The following is a 22954-nucleotide window of genomic DNA, read 5'->3' as shown; positions in this document are numbered from 1 at the left end:
TATATATATATATATATATATATATATATTCAACCAAACAACTTGCTGCATGAGCATGAATAATGTTTCATACCACTTCAAAAAATTCACTTGATCAACACAAATCTCAAGATAATATTTAAATTCAAAATTCTCATTATCTTTCAAACTCTGATTTTAACAAACTTGTAGTCAAATTCAACTCAATAAAGTGAACACATCAACAAAATAAATATTTCAATCTGAGTCTAAATGAATCTAAATCAAACACTTAATGTTTATTTAAAACTTCTCAATATAAATTGAAGGATCAAATGATCTCCAAATATTATATAGTTATAATCAAATGGAGCAACTCAATAAGGCAAATGCACGAGTCCAAAGTCATCTAATTATAATATCATTAAGACATTTAAATGTTGAATAAATGACTATAAATAAAAGAATCAATATAAACAATTCAATAGAATGAGTTAAATCCTGACCAAATAACAAACTGCCTTAAAAAAAAGCTATAAATAGCCCTCCATTTTCTTTCTCCTCAACTTCGAGCAGAGAGTAGGGGTGTCAATTCGGATCAACGGGTCGGGTTCGGGTCGAACACGAAATTGACCCGACACTGTTCGGGTCAACCCGAACCCGACCTATTTTTAAAAACGGGTCAAGTTTTCGGACCCGAACACGACCCGATTCGGGTCCGGGTCAACCCGAACCGACACGAATGACCCGAAGTTGACCTAAAATTGCTAATTTTCGGGTCAAAATCAGGTCAATCTTCGATTTTTCAGGACAAAAACGAGTCAATCTCGGGTTTCCAGGTCAAATAGGAATTTTCGTGTCAATTTCGGGTCATTTTCTAGTTGCTGGGTCAACCCAAACATGACCCGATTTTTAAAATGGGTTGATTTGTTGAACCCAAATCCGACTCGTTTCGGGTCTGGGTTGACCCTAACCCGGATTTTTCCGGATCAGGTTCGGGTCGTGTCAAAAATTGACACCCTAGCAGAGAGAAATCTTAATTTTTTCCAATAAGCCAGCTAGTTAAAAAGCATATGTAAACTTCCCAGAAATAAAAGCACCCAGTATTCCTAAAGAGGGACGGAGTACTGCTTATAAGAAATTTCTTTTCTTTCTCATGCCATACTTTTGAGTAGACAATAGAGCCTTACGTGCATAATGAAACAATCAATTTAAGCATAATAGCTTTAAATATAGCCTTCAAAATTGCATAATAATTTCTGCATTTTTCCCCAAATCTGTGCTTACAGAAATCCACAAAGCAATGCCTTCTTATGTTAAAGCGTAATGATGTTAAACTTTACTTATAAAAGGCTTAAATTATCATAATTTTCATTATAGGAAAGAATGGTGCTAAAACTAGTTGCATTAATAAAAAGGTGAAATAAATGTAAACATCTATGCACGTGTTCCGTGTCTTATGAGAAATTATTCTGTGCGGAGACTGGATGCAGAACGTTGGCTGGAGACTAACCAGAATACGCCACATCAGCAGTACCAAGCCACGGTACCAAGTGATACCGAGCAGTACCGAGCCGCGGTACCGAACAAAAGGTGATGTGGCGCATTCTAGTTGGTCTCCGAACGGCGTTCAGCATCCGCACAGTAGGTCTCAAAGAACTGAGCAAGACAATCTAGAGAGTAATTATCAATCCAAATACAATTATGTTTGTGTTTCTTGCAATTCAAGGAGAGATGGGTGAGTTTGTGAGATTTCATACATTAAAACTAACTTTTCTTTTTAAGTACATATAAAAAGAAATAAAAAAACTAGCTCTACACTTCATGACTACTGATGGGGAATTCATTCATGACAAGGTCTCTCCAACCAAACGCAAAACAAGCATTTGTCATCCGCAAGGACCTAAATCATGTAGCTATTTAATTATTAAGAAAAGATATGGAAAACTGCGAAAAGAAATGTATTATATATCTTTGAAGAATCACAATGCATGTACAAGAGCTACACAAAGCATTTTGACAAAAGAAATTTTCAAAATCCATTAAAATATGACCGTTATTGATAGGAGTAAAAAACTAAGACAATTTCTAAAACACATGAGACGCTAATCAAATACATAGAATAAATTAAATGATATGCAAACAAGAGATGATAGCGAATGAACTCACTGAATCATAAAAATTGTGAATATATTAGCTATGAAAATACTCCAAACTAGGGCTGAAAATGACCGGAATCAGTCGAGGCTTCCTGCAGGTGCTTCACAGCATTATCGTAGTTCAGGAATCCCATGAACCAGAACTCATGGTTGTCAACTGAGACAATCTGAATATATTTTTCTGCTGGATTTGCTTTGCTTATTGAAGGATTGACGGATCTCAGTTGGCGCAGAGGAATAACAACCTGTTTTCAGTTCATAAAAAAAGTATAGGTTATAAAATGTTGAAGATAATCAAGTGTTGTCGGCTAGGAGAGAATGCCACAATTAGTCCATTTTGACTGCGAGCTAGGTGTGAAATAAATAGTAAATTGAGCGAGAGGCAGTGATAGAACTAGAATTTCTAAGTGGAAGGGGGATGAAAGGACTTATGGTAAATTTTTTATGATATATATAGTTGACAACTTAGGCTTCGTTTGGGACGGCTTTCTTCCTGCTTCTTAAAGTAGTTTTTTAGTATAAAAATTTTAATTTTTGTATTAAAAAATTATTTTAAGAAAAAGTAAGAAAACAGTCCCAAATGAAACCTTAATGATAAAACTTTCATACTATACATAACTACATAAGACAATTTCTTCAATTAAAGGTCCGCAAGCCACCCAGGTTCCCTCCTTAATTGCACCACTATTGACAAGTAAGAAATCTACTTACTCTAAGATTTAAATTTACAAATTCCCGTTCAAAAACATTGGCTACTGAGGATTCCATTTTACCGAATGAGCATTCTAAAAGATGCTCGCGCCCTTTGCTCTCTATTATCAGAAGTTTTGGTGATGCCCAAGATTTTGCTACAATAATTTAAGATAGAAAATATCAAAATAAGGATAGCTACTGTTCTCAAGATCTGCTGTTTTATATTATTCACGTAAACCGATTTTCTTGCCATGCAAAGCAAGTTACTCTGACCAAAAACCCACTTCATGTGGATGGATCAATGCTAGTCTATGGAAATAAATTTCCAGAACCTGAAAGATTATTGGCACACAATAATTTCTTGAGATGGTACACAAGAGATCAATGATGCACACTAATCAGATGAGCCAGATAATTTAATCATATGGTCGTAATTTGTGAACCTCAACAAGACTCTCACCTCTTTTACATTTTAAAATACAGACTTATGTGCTGTAAGAACTATTCTTATAAACAATAGCAACTACCAGTGAAAAGAAAAAAATTAACCAAAGGAAACTTCCAAGGACAGAAGAAGCAAGAACTGATAGAACTAAAAGACCGGGTGAAATAATAAGAGAATTATTATTTAACAGAATCATGTTTAGATTATTAATTGATTTGCTGACATTAAATTCCTGTAGCAATATATATTGTTTTAATACAAACCTCTTGATTCTTGTATGTGGCTGATTTGTTTTCTCTATTTAACTTTTATTTACGCTCCATACTTCAGCTGGAAGAAAGCTAGGGATGGGGAAAACCAAGTTAACGCAGAAGAGGATAATGCGAGCATTCTTCAGGACCAAGGATTAGTGATCACTGATCAGGCAAGGATTTTCATCGAAAGATAGCAGAGTGATGGAGAGAGATCGAGAGAGAAGGTGGTGTTCAAGGTCGGCTTCTTAGAGGGAAACCAAGATTCACACTTCTTCTACATTGTCCTTCGCCATTTCTTACCAGATCTTGAGAAGAAAGAAAGATCAACAAGAGATGAATCTAAGGCCAAATAAACTTATTAGTTTCTGATAGGTACAGGAAGCTCAGGTTTGTTCTTTCCATTTATCTCTTTTCCCATTCAACATTGTTAAGTAACATAAAAAAAAAACGAACTACAAAAAGATATGTCATCAGAGAAAGGCTTGCAAAAGCGTGTAATTGGTTGAATTTTGGAAGCAATAAAAGCTAAGTCATGATTTCTTCCTATAGATGTAGGCAGCCCCGTGCCAAACCACTTATATCATCTTCTTCTTATTTGTTTACCATTTATTATTCTTGTTATTGTTGTAAATTAATACAGAGCTATATTTTCCATCTTTCTTGTTGTTAAGTTCACAAGTTGTCATAAGTTTACATATTAATTGGATAGAATATTCTATTTGCAAGTGATCTTGTTCTAATGAGTAAAAGAAAAGATCAAAATTCAAAGAAAATCTGCTATATCCATACATTGACAAGTTGGTAATTTTCTTTGTAGGATTTGTTAAGTAGTAACAAACTTCAAATACAAATCTTACCACAAGATTTAAAATTTATTTGGTAAGTCTAGTTACTAATATTCGGAATGATACAGATATAAATTCAACGAATTGGTATCAAAGATTTTTAGGGATTTTCAAAAAAGCAAATTTCTAAGGTCAACAAGGTTTAATAGTAAGATAGATTTATCGATATGAGGGAAACAAATGAAGGCCATTCTAGCCCAGATGAAGGCATCTAAGGCCTTGAAAGGGGAAACAAATTGCCAACTTCATTCATTGTAGATGAAAAAGTAGAAATCATGTAGTTAACATATAGTATGTTAATGCTGCATTTGAGCAACAAGTTACTTTGAGAGATCAATAAGGAGATCATTGCGGCAGGAATTTTGGAATTAGAAAAGATGTATATGACTAAAAGTTTATGAAATAGGATTCACAACAAGGGCAGACTATTTGGATTTAAGAAGTTTAAGAAAAAGAGTCTAGACTATAATATGGATTATTTCAATAAGATCATATATTTAGAGAACAATGGCATCAAGGTAAACAATATGGATCGGGCTATTATAATTATGAATTCATTACCTAAATCATATAAGCATCTTATTGGAATAAAGAAATAAGCTCGTTAGACTATCATAAGAAAAGGCTGAGACAACTTTGAATTACAAGGAAATAGAAACTACGATTGGGGGAAAAAAGGCAAAGAAAGATTAATGTTTGAATACTAGATGAAAACCGAAGACAAAAGAAAAGGGCAGATGGAATTTCAAATAAAGGTCCAAATTTAAGACCACTTTCAAAAAATCTCTGACATTAAGGATGAACATTATAGATGGAGGATGGGGTGATTAGAACTCTTAAAGAAATATGTTATCTCTTAGTAAGATGGATGCGTTAGGTTGCACTTTCAAGGTTGAGAGTAGAGTGTTCAAACTAATTAGAAGTTCAATTGTGACTATGAAGGGCAAATGATATAATGGTTTGTATTCACTATTGAAGAATATTGTGATTTGATGGATAGATGCTTCGTATGTAATTGAAACAAATCTTACAAGTCTTTGGCATCTTCTTCTAGGTCATATAAGTTAGAAGATTTGGATGATTTGCACAAAAAAGGAGTCTTTGGCAAAAATTTAAGTAGAGAAGATATGATTTATGTGAGCATTATACATCTTTAGGAAACATATTAGGATGAAAGTTTCATGCCGGACAAAATAAAACCAAAGGAACTGCTATATATATATATGGGAACCTACCATTGTTCCAAAGTATTATGGAGGAAAATACTTTACATCCTTCTTACTAAAAGATGATTTGTCAAGGAAAGTCTGAACTACATTTTAAAACAAAGAAATGAAGCTTGTAAGACATTTAAGCAATGGAAAACTTAAATTATTCATCAAAATTGGAAGAAAATTAAAAGACTGGTAACAGATAATGAGTTTGATAGGAAGTACTTGAGTTCGCAAGTAACCCCAAGAGTAATACTTGAGTTCGCAAGAAAACCTAGCAAGATTGGGTGGAAACAATGAAGAAAAATGCAGTTTACAGCAGTTAAACAGAAAATAACAGCAGATTTTCTTAGGAAAACAGGGAAAACTGAGAGAAACAATGAGGAAATCCACTAATAGATGAAAGAAAACAGCAAACGATACAAATTTCTTCAATTCGAGGGGAAGAAACAGCTCTCCAAATCTCTAGTCAAACCTAGAGCTCAAGAACACAAACCCTAGATCTCAAAATACTTTTCAAATTCAAGATGCCCTAACCCTAGGAAAACAAAGTATTTAATGCATACAAATCAAAAGAAAATCCCTAAACAGTCCCTACATTCAAAATCCCCTCTCAAACCCCTCAAAAAATCCTTCCAAACAAGTCCCCCGAAACCTACAGCCCGTTCGGTGCATGAAGGCAGGCGGAAAGTTCCGCCTGTTTTGCGTGAGTTGGACTGGTCTAACAGAGTTACAATAATTGAATAGTAAGATTACTGAGTTTTGCAAAGATATTGTGAGATTTCTCGACATATGATAAAACGATTGACTTCACAATAGAATGGTATCGCTGCAAGGACAAACAAAACTTTATTAGAGTAGATTAGATACATGGTATCATTTGTAAAAAGGGATAAGCATTTTCGGGTTGAAGTCATTAATAATATTTGCTACTCGGTGGATAGAAGTTCATCTACAACTATTGAACTTAAAATTCTAGGAATCTAGACAAGGAAAAAGATAAACCATAATAATCTAAAAAATTATGGATGTAGGTTTATAATCACATAAATCAAGGAAAATTGGACCAATATTCAAAAGATGTAAGTTCTAGGATATAAGGAAGGAGTGAAAGGATATAAATGCTAGATGACAGATGAATTCAAGTTCATTCCTAGCAAAGTTGTCGTCCTCAATGATAAAAAAATCATGATAGGACATATTACAAAAATCAAGGAATCATGATTAGCACTTTAGATTGAGTGAAATTACGAGGGGCAATCATAAAGATCAATTGTAGGTGCATTTGACACCAGAAAAATACAATAGTCAGAATCACAAAGAAGCTACTACACAGGAAGATTAGACTGATTTTAGAAATTATAATCTAGCGAGAGATCACACAAAGAAGATTATAAGTGCATCTGAACGATTAAGTTTAGCTGATATAACTATATATGTTCTTACCACTATTGAACAATTGCTAAACAATGAGCCCAAGTCATAAAAATTAAAAAAAAAAATAAAAAAAAAAGTAATGCACGATGATGTGAAAAATTTTTGAAAACAAGCAATGAATAAGGACATAAATCACTGGAGAGTGGAGAAGAACTGCACTTTGAACCTTTTAAATAAACCAACGAACATAAAAATTATGGACTAAAAACAAATCAACAAAAGAAAAGATGATACTTAAAATGTTGGGAAGGCAAGATATAAAGTTAGATCAGTGTCAAAGGGATTAACCCGGAAAGAAAGAGTTTCAATGAGATTTCAAGCATACTTCAATCAAAGTAATTTTATCTCTAGTAACTCGATATGATCTAAAAAATAATAAAATGATGTTAAAATAACTTTTCTGCATAGAGAACTTGAGAAGGTCATCATATAAGCTATGTTGAATCACGTAGCTAAGGGGAGGCCACTTCAGCAATCCGAGGGCTGCAGTTGAAGATCAGTACGCAGCAATCCGAGGGCTACAGTTGGAGATCTGTGGGCAGTAATCCGAGGGCTGCAATTGGAGATCTATGGGATATGATTATTATAATTAATTAGATTAACTGTATTTCCTTTTTATGTTTATTATCCTAGAATGTATATATATGTAATGATTCCAACGAATAGAATAAAATTTGAATTTCCCTCTAAACAATTTATTCATGGTATTAGAGCCTAGAAAAATCCTAAGCCTTCTCTGAGTGTCGGTGGTCAAACATTTCTACCTTTCTTTCAAACCATCAACTGGCAGTAACTCTCAATCATCCTGCCGATAGCCTCACTTCAAGTATTGGTAGCCCTTACCCAGAATTCATCTTCTCTTTCAACCGAGGAAACCCAACCATGTCCATGGATAGCGAGATCTCATCCTCCTACTCAAATATTACCAGTTCAAACACCGAAAACTTTGGATCTGCAAAGATCTCTTCTCCTCTTTCTAAACCATGGTTTGATCACTGTGTCAAACCAAGACATGCATAGGAGACATGTTGGAAGATTCATGAAAAACCAACTGATTGGAAGGCAAACAAATCAACATAAGAAAGCAAGGCAAACTTTATCAACACCACACAAAATCAATCCATCAAAGTTGAAGCCATTCCTTTCGCCAAGGAGCATTTATAGATGTTGAAGTTGCTGCTTAACAACATCATTAACCAACAGTCTCCAAAACTTGCTACCATCCTACACTCTCAATTAGGTATAAAACAGTCAAAACTTTGAGTTATTGACTCAGGAGAATCAGATCATATGACAGGATATATTACACTCCATGACTATCAACTTTATCATTCAAATCGAGTAGTTAAGATTAATGATGACTCAACCTCCAAAGTTTTGGAAATTGGTTTTGCTTTTGTCACATAAGCTATCACCCTTAAATCGGTGTTTTATGTGCCCAATCTTGAGTGCAATCTGAATTTCATTAGTAAATTGACTCATAATAGTAATTGCTTAACAATTTTCCCCAATAATGTATGCATTTTTCAAGAACTGGATTCAGAGAAGAAGATTAGTAGTGTTGAAATGTGTTCTGGGTTATATTACATCAAGACACGCAAATTCATACAAACATTAATTGTTGCTTCTAATAATCATCCTATTATAAGTCAGTTTGTTGAGAGTCATTCTAAAGTCAGTCAAGATAGAGACATGTGGCATAATAGGTTAGGTCATCCAAATTTCATGCACCTTGAAAAGTTTTTTCTCCATTTATTTATTAATAAAAATCCATGTTTTCTCAAATGTGAAACTTGTCAATTGGCTAAACATACCAAATCATCATACCCAATTGTTCCTTACCAACCTTCTAAACCCTTTGCCTTGAACCATAGTGATATTTGGGATAAAAATATAAGTGGAGCAAAGTGATTTGTAATATTTGTTGATGATCATACTAGACTAACTTGGGTTTATTTGATGAAGGAAAAATCTGAAGTTGAAAGGATATTCAAATCATTTCAACTGATGATTCAATACCAGTTTGATACAAAAATTCAAATCTTAAAATCAGACAATGGGATAGAGTACTTCCATTCTATCATGAGAGAATACCTATTAAGCCAAGAGATAATCCAAGTGAGTTCATGTGCGTGTACACCTCAACAAAATGGGGTAGCTGAGAGGAAAAGTAGGCATCTCCTGGAAGTCGCCCGATCTATTATGCTATTCACAAAATTATCAAAATATCTATGGAGGGAAGCCATTCTTACTGCTGCATACCTAATAAATAGGTTATCTACTCGGATACTAACATTTGAAAAACCTCGACAAACTCTACTCAAAGCCTATCCTCATGCTCGATTCATATCATTAAACCTTCCACCTAAAATTTTTGGGTGCTCTGTTTTTGTTCATATATATCCACAAGATAGAAGCAAGCTTGACCCAATATAAAAAAAAATGACTTTATTGGTTATTCCCCAACAAGAAGAGGTTACAAATGCTTTTGCCCTATTTATGAGAAAGTATTTGAAACCATGGATGTCACCTTCTTTGAAAAAAACCCATACTTCACTAGTTTTGAAATTTAGGGGGAGAGTGAAGGAGAATTTCAAACTTGGGAGAGGAATTTCTTATTATACAACCAAACAGAGTCCATTCAAAATCAACAAATATCACAAGAAATCCAAACCACGAGTATTTCCTAAGGTATATCTCCTATATCTCAAACTCTACCTTCAGACCTATTACCTCCAAACATAAGTCCTAATCAATCCCTGCAAAAAGCAACAATTAAGGAACAACAATATGTATACTGAAGAATAAAAAAAAAACAGCATATGCTGAGCAGTGAGACACATCTTGCACTTGTCAACTCTACTTCAATGGATCCAGCAACTGCAGAAATTCATACAGAGGAGAAAATTAAGAAAGTTCAAAAAGAGACAGAGTCATCAAATGACCATAAAGAATGATGCACCAAGCATCCAATCGAAAACTCTCTCCTATAGTAGATTACTAGACACTTATCAAGTCTTCTTTTCGAAGTTGGATGATGTACAGATTCCGACCAATATTCAAGAAGCTTTGAATCACCTAGGATGGAGCATTCTGTTAAAGAAGAAATTATGGCCTTGGAAACAAAAATCAAACATGGGAAATTACAAATCTCCTACAAGGAAAGAAAGTTGTGACTTGCAAATGGGTGTTCACTGTAATTCTGTAAAGCATAAGGTGGATGGTAGTGTTGACAGACTGAAAGCTAGACTGGTTGCAAGAGGATTCAGTCAGTCATATGGAATGGACTATTAGGAAACCTTTGCTCCTGTTGCAAAGCTTAACACCATTAGGATTCTTCTTTCCTTAGCATCACATTTAGATTGGCCCCTACATCAACTAGATATCAAGAATGTATTCTTGAATGGGAACCTGAAAAAAGAAGTCTACATGGAGATTCCAATGGAAATTCAGAAGTCTTATGGAAGGGATAAAGTGTGTAAGTTGTTGAAATCCTTATATGGATTAAAGAAGTCTCCAAGAGCATGATTTGTAAGATTCTCAAAGATGTAAAAGGCCATGGTTTTAAATAATGCCAGGCATATCATACCTTGTTTTTGAAGTAGTCATAAAGAGACAAAATAGCAGTATTGATTGTATATGTCGACGACATCATCGTTACAGGAAATGATATAGATGAAATAATGAAGATCAATTAAGCTTTGTCCAAAAAGTTTGAAGTTAAAGATCTATGATCACTTAGATACTTCCTTGGTATGGAGGTAGCTCGATCAAACAAAAATATATTTATTTCCCACAATGTTTAAAATTGCGTATTCGGGTATTGAGGCATTTTTCATTCATGAGGCGAGACGTAAGCCTCAAGAAATCAAAAGATTGCGTAAACATAAAATGATAAATTTTTATATACTAATGAGTGAATAATATAAAACATAAAAAAACATTAGATATGAAGTAAAATCAAAATATCCCAATAATAAGACAACATGAAATATAGTTTAACTCAAAATTCTATCTTTCCCAAATCCTAATATTCTTTTCATTAACATATAATTCTGATTTCAAAAAATAAATAGCAATGACATATCACATAAGAACTCATAAGTCATCAACACTATCATCACTAAGGGGTTCTTCATTTGAATCATCATTATGATGAACTGCTCTCTCCCCTTCCTCCTCTCCTATCGAGTCCAATGTCGGGCATTTACTTTAAGATTTATGTAAGTTTTAATATATATATAGCGTGAGGCATAAGCCTCGTGCCAGTGAGGCGAGGCGGGCCTTAAAGCGGGTCAACCAAGTTGAGGCGCAAGCCTCATAACAAAAACTTGAGGCGTAAGCATCGAGGTGTTTTTTACTGGAATTGCGCAAAGGCGAGCCTCATATTGCGCAATTTTAAAACATGATTTCCCAATGCAAGTATACCTTAAACCTACTGAAGGAGGTCGACATGCTGGGATGCAAACCAGCCAGTAGACCTATGGATCATAAGAAGAAACTTGGGATAGAAAGGAGGGAGTTCCAGTCGATAAAGGAAGATATCAACATCTTATAGGAAAGCTTATATACCCCTCCCACACCCATCTAGATATTGGATTTGTTGTGAGTATGGTAAGCCAATATATGAGTAATCCTACAAATGAGCACATTGAAGCAGTATATCAAATCTTGAGATATCTCAAGAACACTCTTGTAAAGGGGCTACTATTCAAGAAAAATGAAGATATGAAATTGATCATTTATTCTGATGCAGATTGAGCAAGAAGACAGGTTAATAGACGATCGATCACAGGATATTGTTCATTTGTGTGGGGGAACCTAGTGACATGGAGGAGCAAGAAACAATATGTTGTTTCCAGAAGCAGTGCAGAATCTGAACTGAGGGCATTATCATTTACTATTTGTGAAGGTATTTGGATCATACAAGTATTGATTGAACTTTGAATAAAGATTGAAGGCACGATAAAATTGAAATGTAACAATCAAGTCGCAATCAGTATGGCCAGGGATCCAATACACCATGACAAAACAAAAAATATTACTATTGATAAACACTTTACATCTGAGAAAATAGAGAACTCATAAATTGAAGCAGTATATATCCCAACTCATGAAAAACTTGTAGATGTTCTAACAAAGGAACTACCTAGCTTTCTACTTGATAAGTTTGTTTGCAAGTTAGGATTTTACAATCTGTACAATCCAACTTGAGGGGAGTGTTGAATCACGCAGCTAAGGGGAGGCCACGTCAGCAATTCGCAGGCAGCAATCCGAGTGTTGCAGTTGGAGATTTGTAGGCAGCAATCTGAGGGCTACAGTTGGAGATCCATGGGAAGCAATCCTACGGATGTAGTTGGAGATCCGTGGGCAGTAATCTGAGGACTGTAGTTGAAAATTCGTGGGATATGATTAAATGTCGTTCCTTCTTCTATTTATTCTCCTATAATGTATATATATATATATATCATATATGCAATGATTCCAAGAAAATTAATAGAATTTGAATTTCCCTCTAAACAATTTCTTCAAGCTAGCCAAAAGAATATGTCAAATCTCATTTAAAAAATAAAGTGTCTTCTCAAAAAGTCTTTGTATGTGTTAAAGCAGCCTCAACGACAATGGCATAAAAATTTTGATTCATTTATAATTGAGAATATATACAAGAGTTGTTTTGACAAATATTTACTTCAAGAGATTCTTCAAGATAATCTGGTTTTGTATGTCGATAATATGCTCATAGCTAGTGACAATAAGGAGGAGATAGCAAAAGTAAAAGCATCACTTAAAAAATCATTTGAAATGAAGGTTTTGGGTCATCAGACCAGAGAATAATTATAATTGATCTAATAAGAAATAAGGAGAAAGGCCGATTATGCTTACATAGAGCAAGCATATATGAAAGGTTCTAAAGAAAATTTGAATGAATGCTGCCAAATCAATTTCTTCACCTTTCAGTTCACAGATCAGTCTTTTGGTTACACAATCACCTTATATGAGATAGATCAAGTACATGGATATCATAGTCCAGTCGGCAGTCTCATGTATTCTATGATATGTACCAAACTGAATATAGCATATGCAACTAGTATGATATGCAGATACATGACTAATCTTGAGAGGTAACATTAGAGAGCTATCAAAAGGATCTTCAAAAATTTGAAAGGGTTAGCTGAAGTTGGATTGAGAAAACTGTGGTGGAGAACAAACTGCATGGTTTGTCATTTTTTATTACTTAGGAGATTTAAACAAACCATTTCACATATTGGTTATGTTTTCTTAGAATATAGGAATACAGCGAACAAATAAAGAAAAACTTCAATCAATTGTAGCTTTATCAACAGCAAAGGTAAAACACATTGTTGTGACTAAGAATATAAAGATAGAAATATGACTGAAAGGGATGGGGAGAGAGAGAGAGAGAGAGAGAGAGAGAGAGGGCGGTGTTCAAGTTTGGATCCTTAAAAGGAAAACTGACAATTATGGTTCTTCGACATTCTCCTTCTTCATTTACCACTGGATCTTGAGAAACAAAGAGCAAAGGTAATGACTCTAAAGGCGACCAGAAGAGGAACTCATTACTTGATAATGGGTGTTGGACTATGATGCACGAACACGGACACGGCGACACGGACACGACACGACACGGACACGGGACACAGCTTTTTTTGAAAATATAGGACACGGGTACGGCGCGGACACGACAATATATTTTCGTATATAATGTATATATATTAATGTAATATCATATTAAAAATGATAAATAATAATAAATGAATGACATGATAACTTGTCTAGCTTATAATATAAAATATTTAGTACAAAATATCTAGTATAACCACAAAAATATAAGCAAATAATCACTTACTACAACATCAAGCATTCAAGCTTCAACTACTAGGATTAGCTTTAGAGGTTTGTTTTTGGCCTTCAAATGCAGACGTTGATTTGGTGTTGTGGATATGAAATAAAAAATTTAGTTTAAATCTCGCCAAATATAAGAAATGATATTTTTAAAAAATTATAAAATATTTAAGATACGCATGTCGGACACGCGTGTCCAATTTGTTTTTAATATTTTTTTAATCGGACACGTTTTCGGCGTGTCCGACACGTGTCGGAAGAGTGTTGGACGAGTGTCGTGTCAGACACGGTGTCGGACACTGCACGCCTCTTTGAGGAGAAGTGTCGGTGCATCATAGGTGTTGGAACCTCATGTGTGTTTTTCCACTTGTTCATTTTCAATAAAGATTTCTCAAGTAAAATCAAGGCACAAACTGCATGGAAATCTTTGAACTAGAACATAGAAAGGCTTGCAAAAATCATATCATTGGTTGAACTAGGAAGCAATAAAAGCGGTATTGATTTCTTCGCGTGGGGTGTAAGCAACCTGTGGCGATCCATGTATGTCATCTTGTTAGTAGTTCTTTACCATTTAATGTTCTTAATGTTTTGAATTGATACTCGCAATATTTTTCATCTACATTTGCAAATAACTTTATATATATATAGTTTTAGATCTTATTTGCTAGTTATTTGTGGAATCTAAATCAATCGGGTTGTGTTGTTGACTCAAACTTCAATTCTATATGTTAAGCTCAACAAGGAGCTCGGTGGCACCGTGGCCCTTGCTTGTCAGTTTAGGGGCGAAGCCCCATGGAAAAATATCTTCTTGTCTGTATAGCGCCAAGGCACTATGGATTGGACAAAGAGCTTAGCGCCGAGATGCTGTAAACATGGCGTTGGAAGGCAAAGGGCTCATTTTGAAACACAGAAGTTTAAAAGAAAAAAAAATTTGATTTATAAGTGTTTAATAAAAAAAATAAAGTTTAGTTCCACGAAGGTTACCTCAACACTGTTTATCACAAATTTGCCCCTCAAAGACAATACAGTTGCAACAAAGAAAAATAAAGAATAAATTTGAATATAGGAGGGAAAAAAACTACTTACTTTGTAGTAGCTCCACTCAATTTTGTCCACAATCGTATAAGAAAGAGGATTATCACTGCAAAAAGCTAGCTTAGCAGTAGAAAGGTACAAGGTTCCCATAACAGGGCCAGCTGAAGTTGACAAGTAACAAGCATACGACTTTTTAAGCTGTTCTTCAGGAAATGTATCAAAAGTTTGTTGGAAAATCTTCTCGTAACCACCTTCAGCAATAACTTTGCTTCCCTGAGCTACCCTCCCCAAGGCAGCATCAGCAAAACTAGGTCCTGTTTTCACTGTGTTTGAAAAACCTCTTAGTGGCAGGCACAATATTTATGCAAATGACAGATTAGATAAAGTTCAATTAGAAAAGCACACATATAAACCTAACAGCATAAGTTCATAATGTTTTTCTATAAATATAAGCAACAGAATATGGAGGTATAATCAGTGAAACTGAAATCTTAATGAGATTAGATAGAATAAATTCCCTCAGAACCTGCAGCAACACAAGAATCACCTAACAAGAGTTTTCACAACATAAATAGACGTGCAATCATGTCTATATATATAAAAGACAGATTCGAGCAATTATTTATGATTTTATTTCCTTCAAATACCAAATCAAGGTCATTGATATTGATGCATAATTTAAGAAGTTAGAGCTTTAATATTATCATTCTATAGGAACATTTGATCATCCACTAAAAATTGATAACAAAAAATAAGTCTTTTATATGCCTTGGAAGTAAAAACAACTAATAAAAAAGAAAAATAGTGTAGGAACACAAAGATATGGCATATTTTCTTGTTTCTCCTTCAATAATAAAGCAAGATACAATTGATCTACTATTCGAGAAGTAGATCAACTCTCCCACAAACCCTAGATGCCGCTAGGAACACACAACAAACACTAGGAAAATAAACTCAACAATATCCTCCCTAAACCATAGACAAACTCTCTCTTAAATAGCCCTAGAACACAATAACACAATGAGAACCTTCCTAATCATAATAAATATAATTTAGAAAACCTTTCTAAATAAATAGAACCTTTCTAATCAACATAAACATACTATAGGAAAACTTTCTAAATAAATAAAACATTTCCAATCAACATAAACATAATTTAAGAGACATTCCTAATCAATTAAACAAGATTTAGAAAACCTTTATAAACAATAAATATATTTTAGAAAATTTTCCTAAACAATTAAACACTTCCTAAATAGCATAAACACAATCAGGAAGCTTTCCTAAACAACTCCCTCCTTGATTAGGAACCTTCCTAAATAATATCTCTTAATTAGGAACTTTCCTAAGCAACACCCTTCTGATTATAAACCTTCCTAAACAGCTCTCCCTTCCTGGATCATTAAGAATTCTGATAGTTTTAATTGCTGAAGTGCTCCGGTTAATTTCTGCTAAAATTTTGCCATAGGATTTCTTAGCAGCCTGTGCTTGCATAAATCTAAGATATTCTTGTCAGCCCTTCTCCATTGCTATTTTTTCCTTTGTTTCTTCCCCATGCTCAGTGTTATCCAGTATTCTCCTAATCTTTTTCTTCCAGCTCTTGCTTATTGATACATTGATTTCAACATCTGAAAATGCATAATCACTGTCAACACTAGCATTGTCTGAAGTATGAGATTCAAACTATTTAAGTTCAGAAAAAAGATGAGAAGCATTTTTAATGCATGTTCATCAAATCCCTCCCATGTACATTCATCATAAGGAGGGCCACACCATTTAATCAAAGCTTTTCCTCCACCATTTTCGGGTTCACTTCAAGAAATAATGTGTTGTGGCCACACCATTTAACCCAGCTGTTATGCATGTTTGATTTACCTGCCCATTTTACAAAAAATTCATAAGCAGCAAAACTAGTATCCTTAGGCCTCAATTCCAGGTTTGATTCCTTTGGGACTACAGTATCTTCAGAACTATGATAAGATTCAGGTCCCATGGTACAAGCAAGAGCATCTCGTGACATGCAATTGGCTGGCATTTCTAAAAACCTAGGTGTGTGAACCTCATTGTGGTTTTCTGCATGAAGAAATTCCACATGTATACTCTCTTCCAAACACTTTTAATGGGTCTCCAAAATTTCTATCATCACTAAGTTCAAACCCTTTGCCAGCCAAGCAATGATCTAGTGAGGGCTAACAATTTAATAACAACTCATCCTCTGTCTTGCGCATGAATTCCCTATCTCCATATGTCTTCCCATTAACATATATACCAGACTCAATGGAATACGTATCAAATTTAAAAACAATCAAATTTGCGTCATGATGCAATCAAAAATTTGGGAGAGGGACCCAAATTTTTGATCACAAAAAAGAGATTACCTTTCTAAGAATAAAAGAAACTTACAAAACTTATAATAATTAGACAAATTAAACAAAACAAAACACAATTTTAATATTATAAAAACTATTACAACTTGGACACTTACAAACGACTCCAACTTCCCATCTACAACTTTACTTTCTTTAAAACAATCTACTTGATCATGTTTTCACTGACCGATTGAATCACAAGATGGAAACCCAATTTGCTTGAGAATTGACCATGCCAATTGCTTAACTAATACATGACGACTCCTTTTGAACTCGACACCCCATAATGCGGGCAACCTGAGGTATGTTATGAAAAAAAATTTTCATGATAAGTGATTGTCATCTCAGAATTTTCACCTCATCCACTTAACTCATGAGACATGAAGTGTGCTCCATCAGGAGAAATCTGAATTTCATCCTTCAAATCTTCCGGCTTAATCAATTCAATGTCATCTTTATCCTTTGAGAACTCTATATTAGCTGCATCTTGTGTCTCAGCCTCAACATTTCTATCTTCAGAAACACCCATTCTAGTAGAATCCAAAGGTGCTTTCGCTGGTTTTCTTTCATTCTCAGTCGTTTGCTTGGTTTCAATGTCTTTTATATCTTCATTTTTTTATTCTGAGAATACAGGTTCTTGGGATGTGGATGTCTTGGCATAATCACTTTGCACAAGACTTAGGTTTTGATCAACACCATCAGCTTGGCCTTGCAAATTTATTTCTTTGTCTTCTTCATTCACATCTTTGTCGATCAATTTATCCTCGAAAAGAGCTTGTGTATCACTTATTGAACTCTCCCATCTGCTCTTCCATCGGCCTGCTTGTGTCGATTGTAAAGGCTTACGACCATTTTGTCCTACGGGATAGTGCGATCGTACTCTTTGCATTCGAACCACACGAGCAGAATCCTTTCGGAGACCCACACTCTCACTCTTATTCTTCTCAATCATTCATATCTTCAACTTTCTTACCCTAAAATTGTTTCACCGCCCCAATAGCTTCTTCCTCCCCCAGTGCAGCAGTTGTTGTGATCCCTCCATGTTTCCCCAGTGTATCAAGGGTGGGAATCCCCCCTTTCTTCCACACGTTTCACATGACCCGATTCCCATGGCTCGGCTTGTCCCCCTCCTTATTCGGTCGTCCACTCCCCTTACCTAAAAGACCTCTCATATTGGTCGTTCACCCCACCACTTCCATGACGAAACTCCCTTCTTGTTGTACCCCCATCCGGAAACACTATTCCACCCCTTATTAGGGCCCTAGGAGGTGGCTCTTGATGAAAGGAGCTTTCGTTGTCGAACTCTTCCCGTCTGATCTCTTTTCCTCATATTCGACCAAGGTAATTCTGATAAAATCTTGATTAGGGTTAGCAATTGGAACCGTCGGTAGCGTTTTAGATCGCATCGCCATGAGCTTTTTTATCATCTCCTCCAAAATTCACTTTCTCTTTGGTTTAGCCCTAGAAATCACCAGTGAAGCTTTTGACTGCATCTCGATCATCTTCTTCACCATATCCTACAATTCCTCAAAGCGAGTCTCAATGGATGAGAGCCTTCCTTCCACAGTTGAGAACCTTCCTTCCATAGATGAAAACCTCTTCTCCATGTCGAATTTGATTTGCTCCATCTTACTTTCAACCGTCTCAACCTTCTTTGCTGCCATAGGTCCCAAAAAAGTGCTTTGATACCAATTTGATATGCCTTAAAAGTAAAAACAACAAATAAAAGAAAAGAATAGTGTAGGAACACAAACATATGACTGATTTTCTTAGTTCTCCTTCAATAATAAAGCAAGATACAATTGATCTATTATTCGAGAGGTAGATCAGCTCTCCCACAAACCTTAAATGCCACTAGGAACTCACAACAAACACTAGGAAAATAAGCTCATCAATATCCTCCCTAAACCATAGACAAACTCCTCCTTAAATAGCCCTAGAACATAATAACATAATTAGAACCTTTCTAATCAGTATAAACATAATTTAGGAAACCTTTGTAAATAAATAGAACCTTCCTAATCAATATAAACATAATTTATAAAACCTTTCTAAATAAATAGAACCTTCCTAATAAACATAAATATAATTTACGAAATTTTTCTAAACAATTAAACATGATTTAGGAAATATTCCTAAACAATTAAATATATTTTAGAAAATCTTCTTAAACAATTAAACACTTTTTAAATAGCATAAACAAAATTGAGAGGGAGCCCCGTGAGACATTTGTTATTTTCGGCTTGGACCGGTAAAAGGAAGAAGGAAATAGCATTTTTAATTTAAACTTAAGTGAGTAGGACCCTTTAATGAGGTGCACGCCTCAACCAAAATTGCGCAATACTGCAATTGAGGTGCGCCTCACTATACTTGAGGCGTAAGCCTCAGAAAACGCCAAAATTGCTTAGGCAATAAGGCAGCATGGGTCCAAATTGCGCAGAGGCGCGCCTCTTATTGTGCAATTTTAAACTATGCATCCACTAACACAAACATACTCTCACTCACATGTTTATATAATTCAACAGCTATCAAGGGATAGATTACTCTCATAGCTCTACTCCTTTTCAAAAGAATGTAGGCTCAAGATATGCAATGGTTTCTTTAATTCATTAGTAACCGTTGATCCTTTTGGCCCGAAAAGACTCTTAGATTTAGTGGGTATTAAAACTATCCCTCTTCCTAGATCTTAAGCACATAAGTATTGCATATCCAAATCATACAACCATGATCAACCTGAAATGACATGTGCAACATCTATAAGTAAAGTGTCAAACCAAATCTATCACTAAGTAGAAAGCCGAATGGATACTAAGCACCATTAAGTTAAAAAATTGCAATTTTATCTGTCCTAGCTATTTTGTATGATTATGGGTATGGCTCAATTTTCAAACTCTATGTTCAAGGAAAACCTAGAAACAACATGCATGCAACTTCCATTATCAATAATAAGTTTACATAATTTTTCACCATACTTGGTTAATGTTCGAAAGATACACGCTTGTTTGTGATAAGGTTCAATCTTAGCTGTGATTATGATGTATCACATAACATTTAAAAAGTTCTCAATGAAGGATTTCAAGAAGCATTAATCTCCTCGTCAAATTCAAATCAAACATTCTCATCATCATCATCTTCGTTTTCAACAATAATATGCAGGTTTCTATTAGAAAACTTACGAAAAGACACATTTGAAGATATTTAAAACAAACCTTAGCAGTAATTTTGGAGACTGATGTCGAAGTTATAGATTTTCACTTAGAAGTTTTGTTAACGACAGTGTTACTTCATTTAAAAGAAATAATTTGAGTAAAAGTTTCTTTGAGAAATGAGATATTTCCATCACAGAATAAAATTCTTTTAGGTGCAGGAAATTTTTGTAGTTTTTCAAAATCCATGGCAAGTTGAAAGGCCCCCTTAAGTGAATTAAAGTTAAGTGTTATCATTTCTTCTTTTTTCTTTAAGTTTAGGTCTTGCGCAAGATCTAAACCTAGAAAGCATTAATCCTTGTTTCCAAATGTAACAAAAATTCTCCAAACTTCTCCATAAATAATCATGGCAGGTTACTGAAAAACAAAAATTTAAACCCAACTAACCCAGGTTTTGGATTGAATATTGAACTAGTTTGATATGGATGCTTTAGCATCTAAATTTATGCTTGAGCAGGTAAAGACTTCCAAAATCCCAATAAGGGTATTTTCTAGTGTAGACTTTGGCAACCGCGCAAGCGCGCACACACATATATATGGCAATCTAGGACAGCACAGCAAACAACAAACATTAACCCCAAATTACAAAAGGATAATCGAATCGGTAGCTTCGTGATGTAGAATAAAACAAGTAAAGTAAATGGAAATTAAGATAAATAGGAACTTCTTCAAACAAATATAATCCGAATCTCTCAAGTCTGAACTCACAGTGTTGCCAAAAGTTCCCAGCAAAATCCTCGGTCTTCTTCGCCGTCTCCCCCAACTTCATTCCCCACTTCCCCAGCACTTCCTTCACTGATTCCATGGTATCTAGTAAATCGAATCCCACATCAGCCCTAGTTTTCGAAAAAGTAGATAATGAATAAAGATAAAGCTTAAAAAAGGGGGGAAAATCTCACTCTTGGAGGAAGCCGGTGCAGGGGTGATGTAGGGGTTTCCCTCCACCGGCATGGAGATAGTCTCGTGTTCATCTGTGTCCCATGTAGTCGTATTAGGATGCGCCTCCTTGACCAGATCACTACTCCAGCTGACGGACTTGGGCGATGAACTAGACGGAGGTGGAGGAGGGGGTTGGACGTCGGTTGGGCCGATCTTAGGGTACGGCGCATACTCCACTGATTGACCTCCGGTACTGGCGCCGTCGCCTTCCCCTGCAGAGGCGGACGTGGTTTTCTGGGCGGAGTGATCTGTGGGGGTCTCCATAATCGACAACCTAGCAGGCCTCGGTTACTTTTATTTAATCCGTCGCGGAATTCCTCGGGAGAGTTTCGTTCCGTGAATGCTAAGAGCTACATATTTATTTATTTATTTTATATATAGCAGTCAATGCTCAGCGGTAACGGCTTCGGACCTTTGACTTTAACAAAGATCCAAAATCCCGTTTTTACCCTCCGTGGTCGTGAGCGCTTGTTTTTCATTAATTAAAAACTTAGAAAATACGAGGGTTATAAAAGTCCTAAAAAAACAGGCATTCCTTTCGTGATCAAAATAATACAACAACATCAAATCTTTATCCTACTAGGTAGTATCTGCTCCATGAATCTTTTTTCGTCATTGTATATTGTTAAAAGTTAAATTTTCATTTAAATATAATAAAGAAATATCATTTCTAATATTTTTTAATCATGTCTTTTTATGTCTATCTTTACATTTCTTAACATAAGACAATATAATACCTCAACTTTTTTAATCGGGTCATCGGAAGGCCTCTGTTTAATGTGACCAAATCATATAAGGCAACTCTCGCTAATCTTATCTTCCACTGGAGATACTCCAACCTTTTCTCGTAAATGCTATTTCATATTCTATCTTTAAGGGTAAAGCCATTCATCCACCTGAGCATCCTCATCTCCGCAACACTTAGAGAGTGTAATAATAATAAAATGAAGGAGATAAGATAATAATAAAAAGTTCTTATAAAATATGAGAGAGTGTAACATCAATAAATCAAGATACAAAATAAAATAGCGCAAATGTTCACTGACTATATCTTGAAGCAATATTCATATTAAAAATTTTAAAGATAGAAATTAATTTTTATAAATTATTAGAATTAAAAATAATGTAGATAACATCGATTAACATGGATACAATCAATGATAATGAAATGAGACAAAAAAAATTACTGCCCAATTCCATCATATCTATAATGGAGTGGATCATCACCAATAGCACCTAAAATTGCAAATGTATACTTCAATGTTAGCAATATCATTAAGTGGAGTTAACAACATACATATAAGAAAATAAGAGATTATCTTGCAACAGATTATTTACATCAGCCAAGCTGAAAAATAGCAGTTGAATATGTTCATGAGAACCATCAATTCAAAAAAAGATTCATCAAAAATATGAAAATTTGTCAAAATCATCATAAAAATATACTCTTTGAATGTTTCTAGACAAAGAAGTTTTGAATTTTATTTCCTATTTTTTCATCAATTGACAAAGAATGTTTTTCCTTCAAATCATTTGATT

The 22954-nt window shown here is 34.8% G+C and overlaps 1 protein-coding gene across 3 annotated transcripts; it reads right to left on the bottom strand.

Annotated features, from left to right (window-relative positions):
- Window positions 1–1647: 1647 nt before the first annotated feature.
- LOC110097075 (GEM-like protein 1) lies at window positions 1648–21760 on the bottom strand. Of its 3 annotated transcripts, none has more exons than XM_028699604.1 (5): window positions 21376–21760; window positions 21185–21286; window positions 14953–15224; window positions 2191–2362; window positions 1648–1861 (listed from the first exon to the last, which is right to left on the bottom strand). In XM_028699604.1, the coding sequence occupies exons 1-5, from the start codon at window positions 21677–21679 to the stop codon at window positions 1848–1850; spliced, it is 864 nt and encodes a 287-aa protein (XP_028555437.1). In that variant the 5' UTR covers window positions 21680–21760; the 3' UTR covers window positions 1648–1847. The 3 variants fall into 3 exon arrangements, with proteins under 3 accessions (XP_028555437.1, XP_020678959.1, XP_020678957.1); XM_020823300.2 differs by having other exon boundaries at window positions 2128–2362; window positions 21376–21759; XM_020823298.2 differs by lacking the exon at window positions 1648–1861 and having other exon boundaries at window positions 1899–2362; window positions 21376–21759.
- Between the last annotated feature and the right edge of the window lie 1194 nt (window positions 21761–22954).

This window comes from Dendrobium catenatum, unplaced genomic scaffold, assembly GCF_001605985.2.
Source record: "Dendrobium catenatum unplaced genomic scaffold, ASM160598v2 fragScaff_scaffold_1347, whole genome shotgun sequence".
Taxonomy (NCBI): Eukaryota; Viridiplantae; Streptophyta; class Magnoliopsida; order Asparagales; family Orchidaceae; genus Dendrobium; species Dendrobium catenatum.
This window is presented reverse-complemented; position numbering and strand designations above follow the sequence as displayed.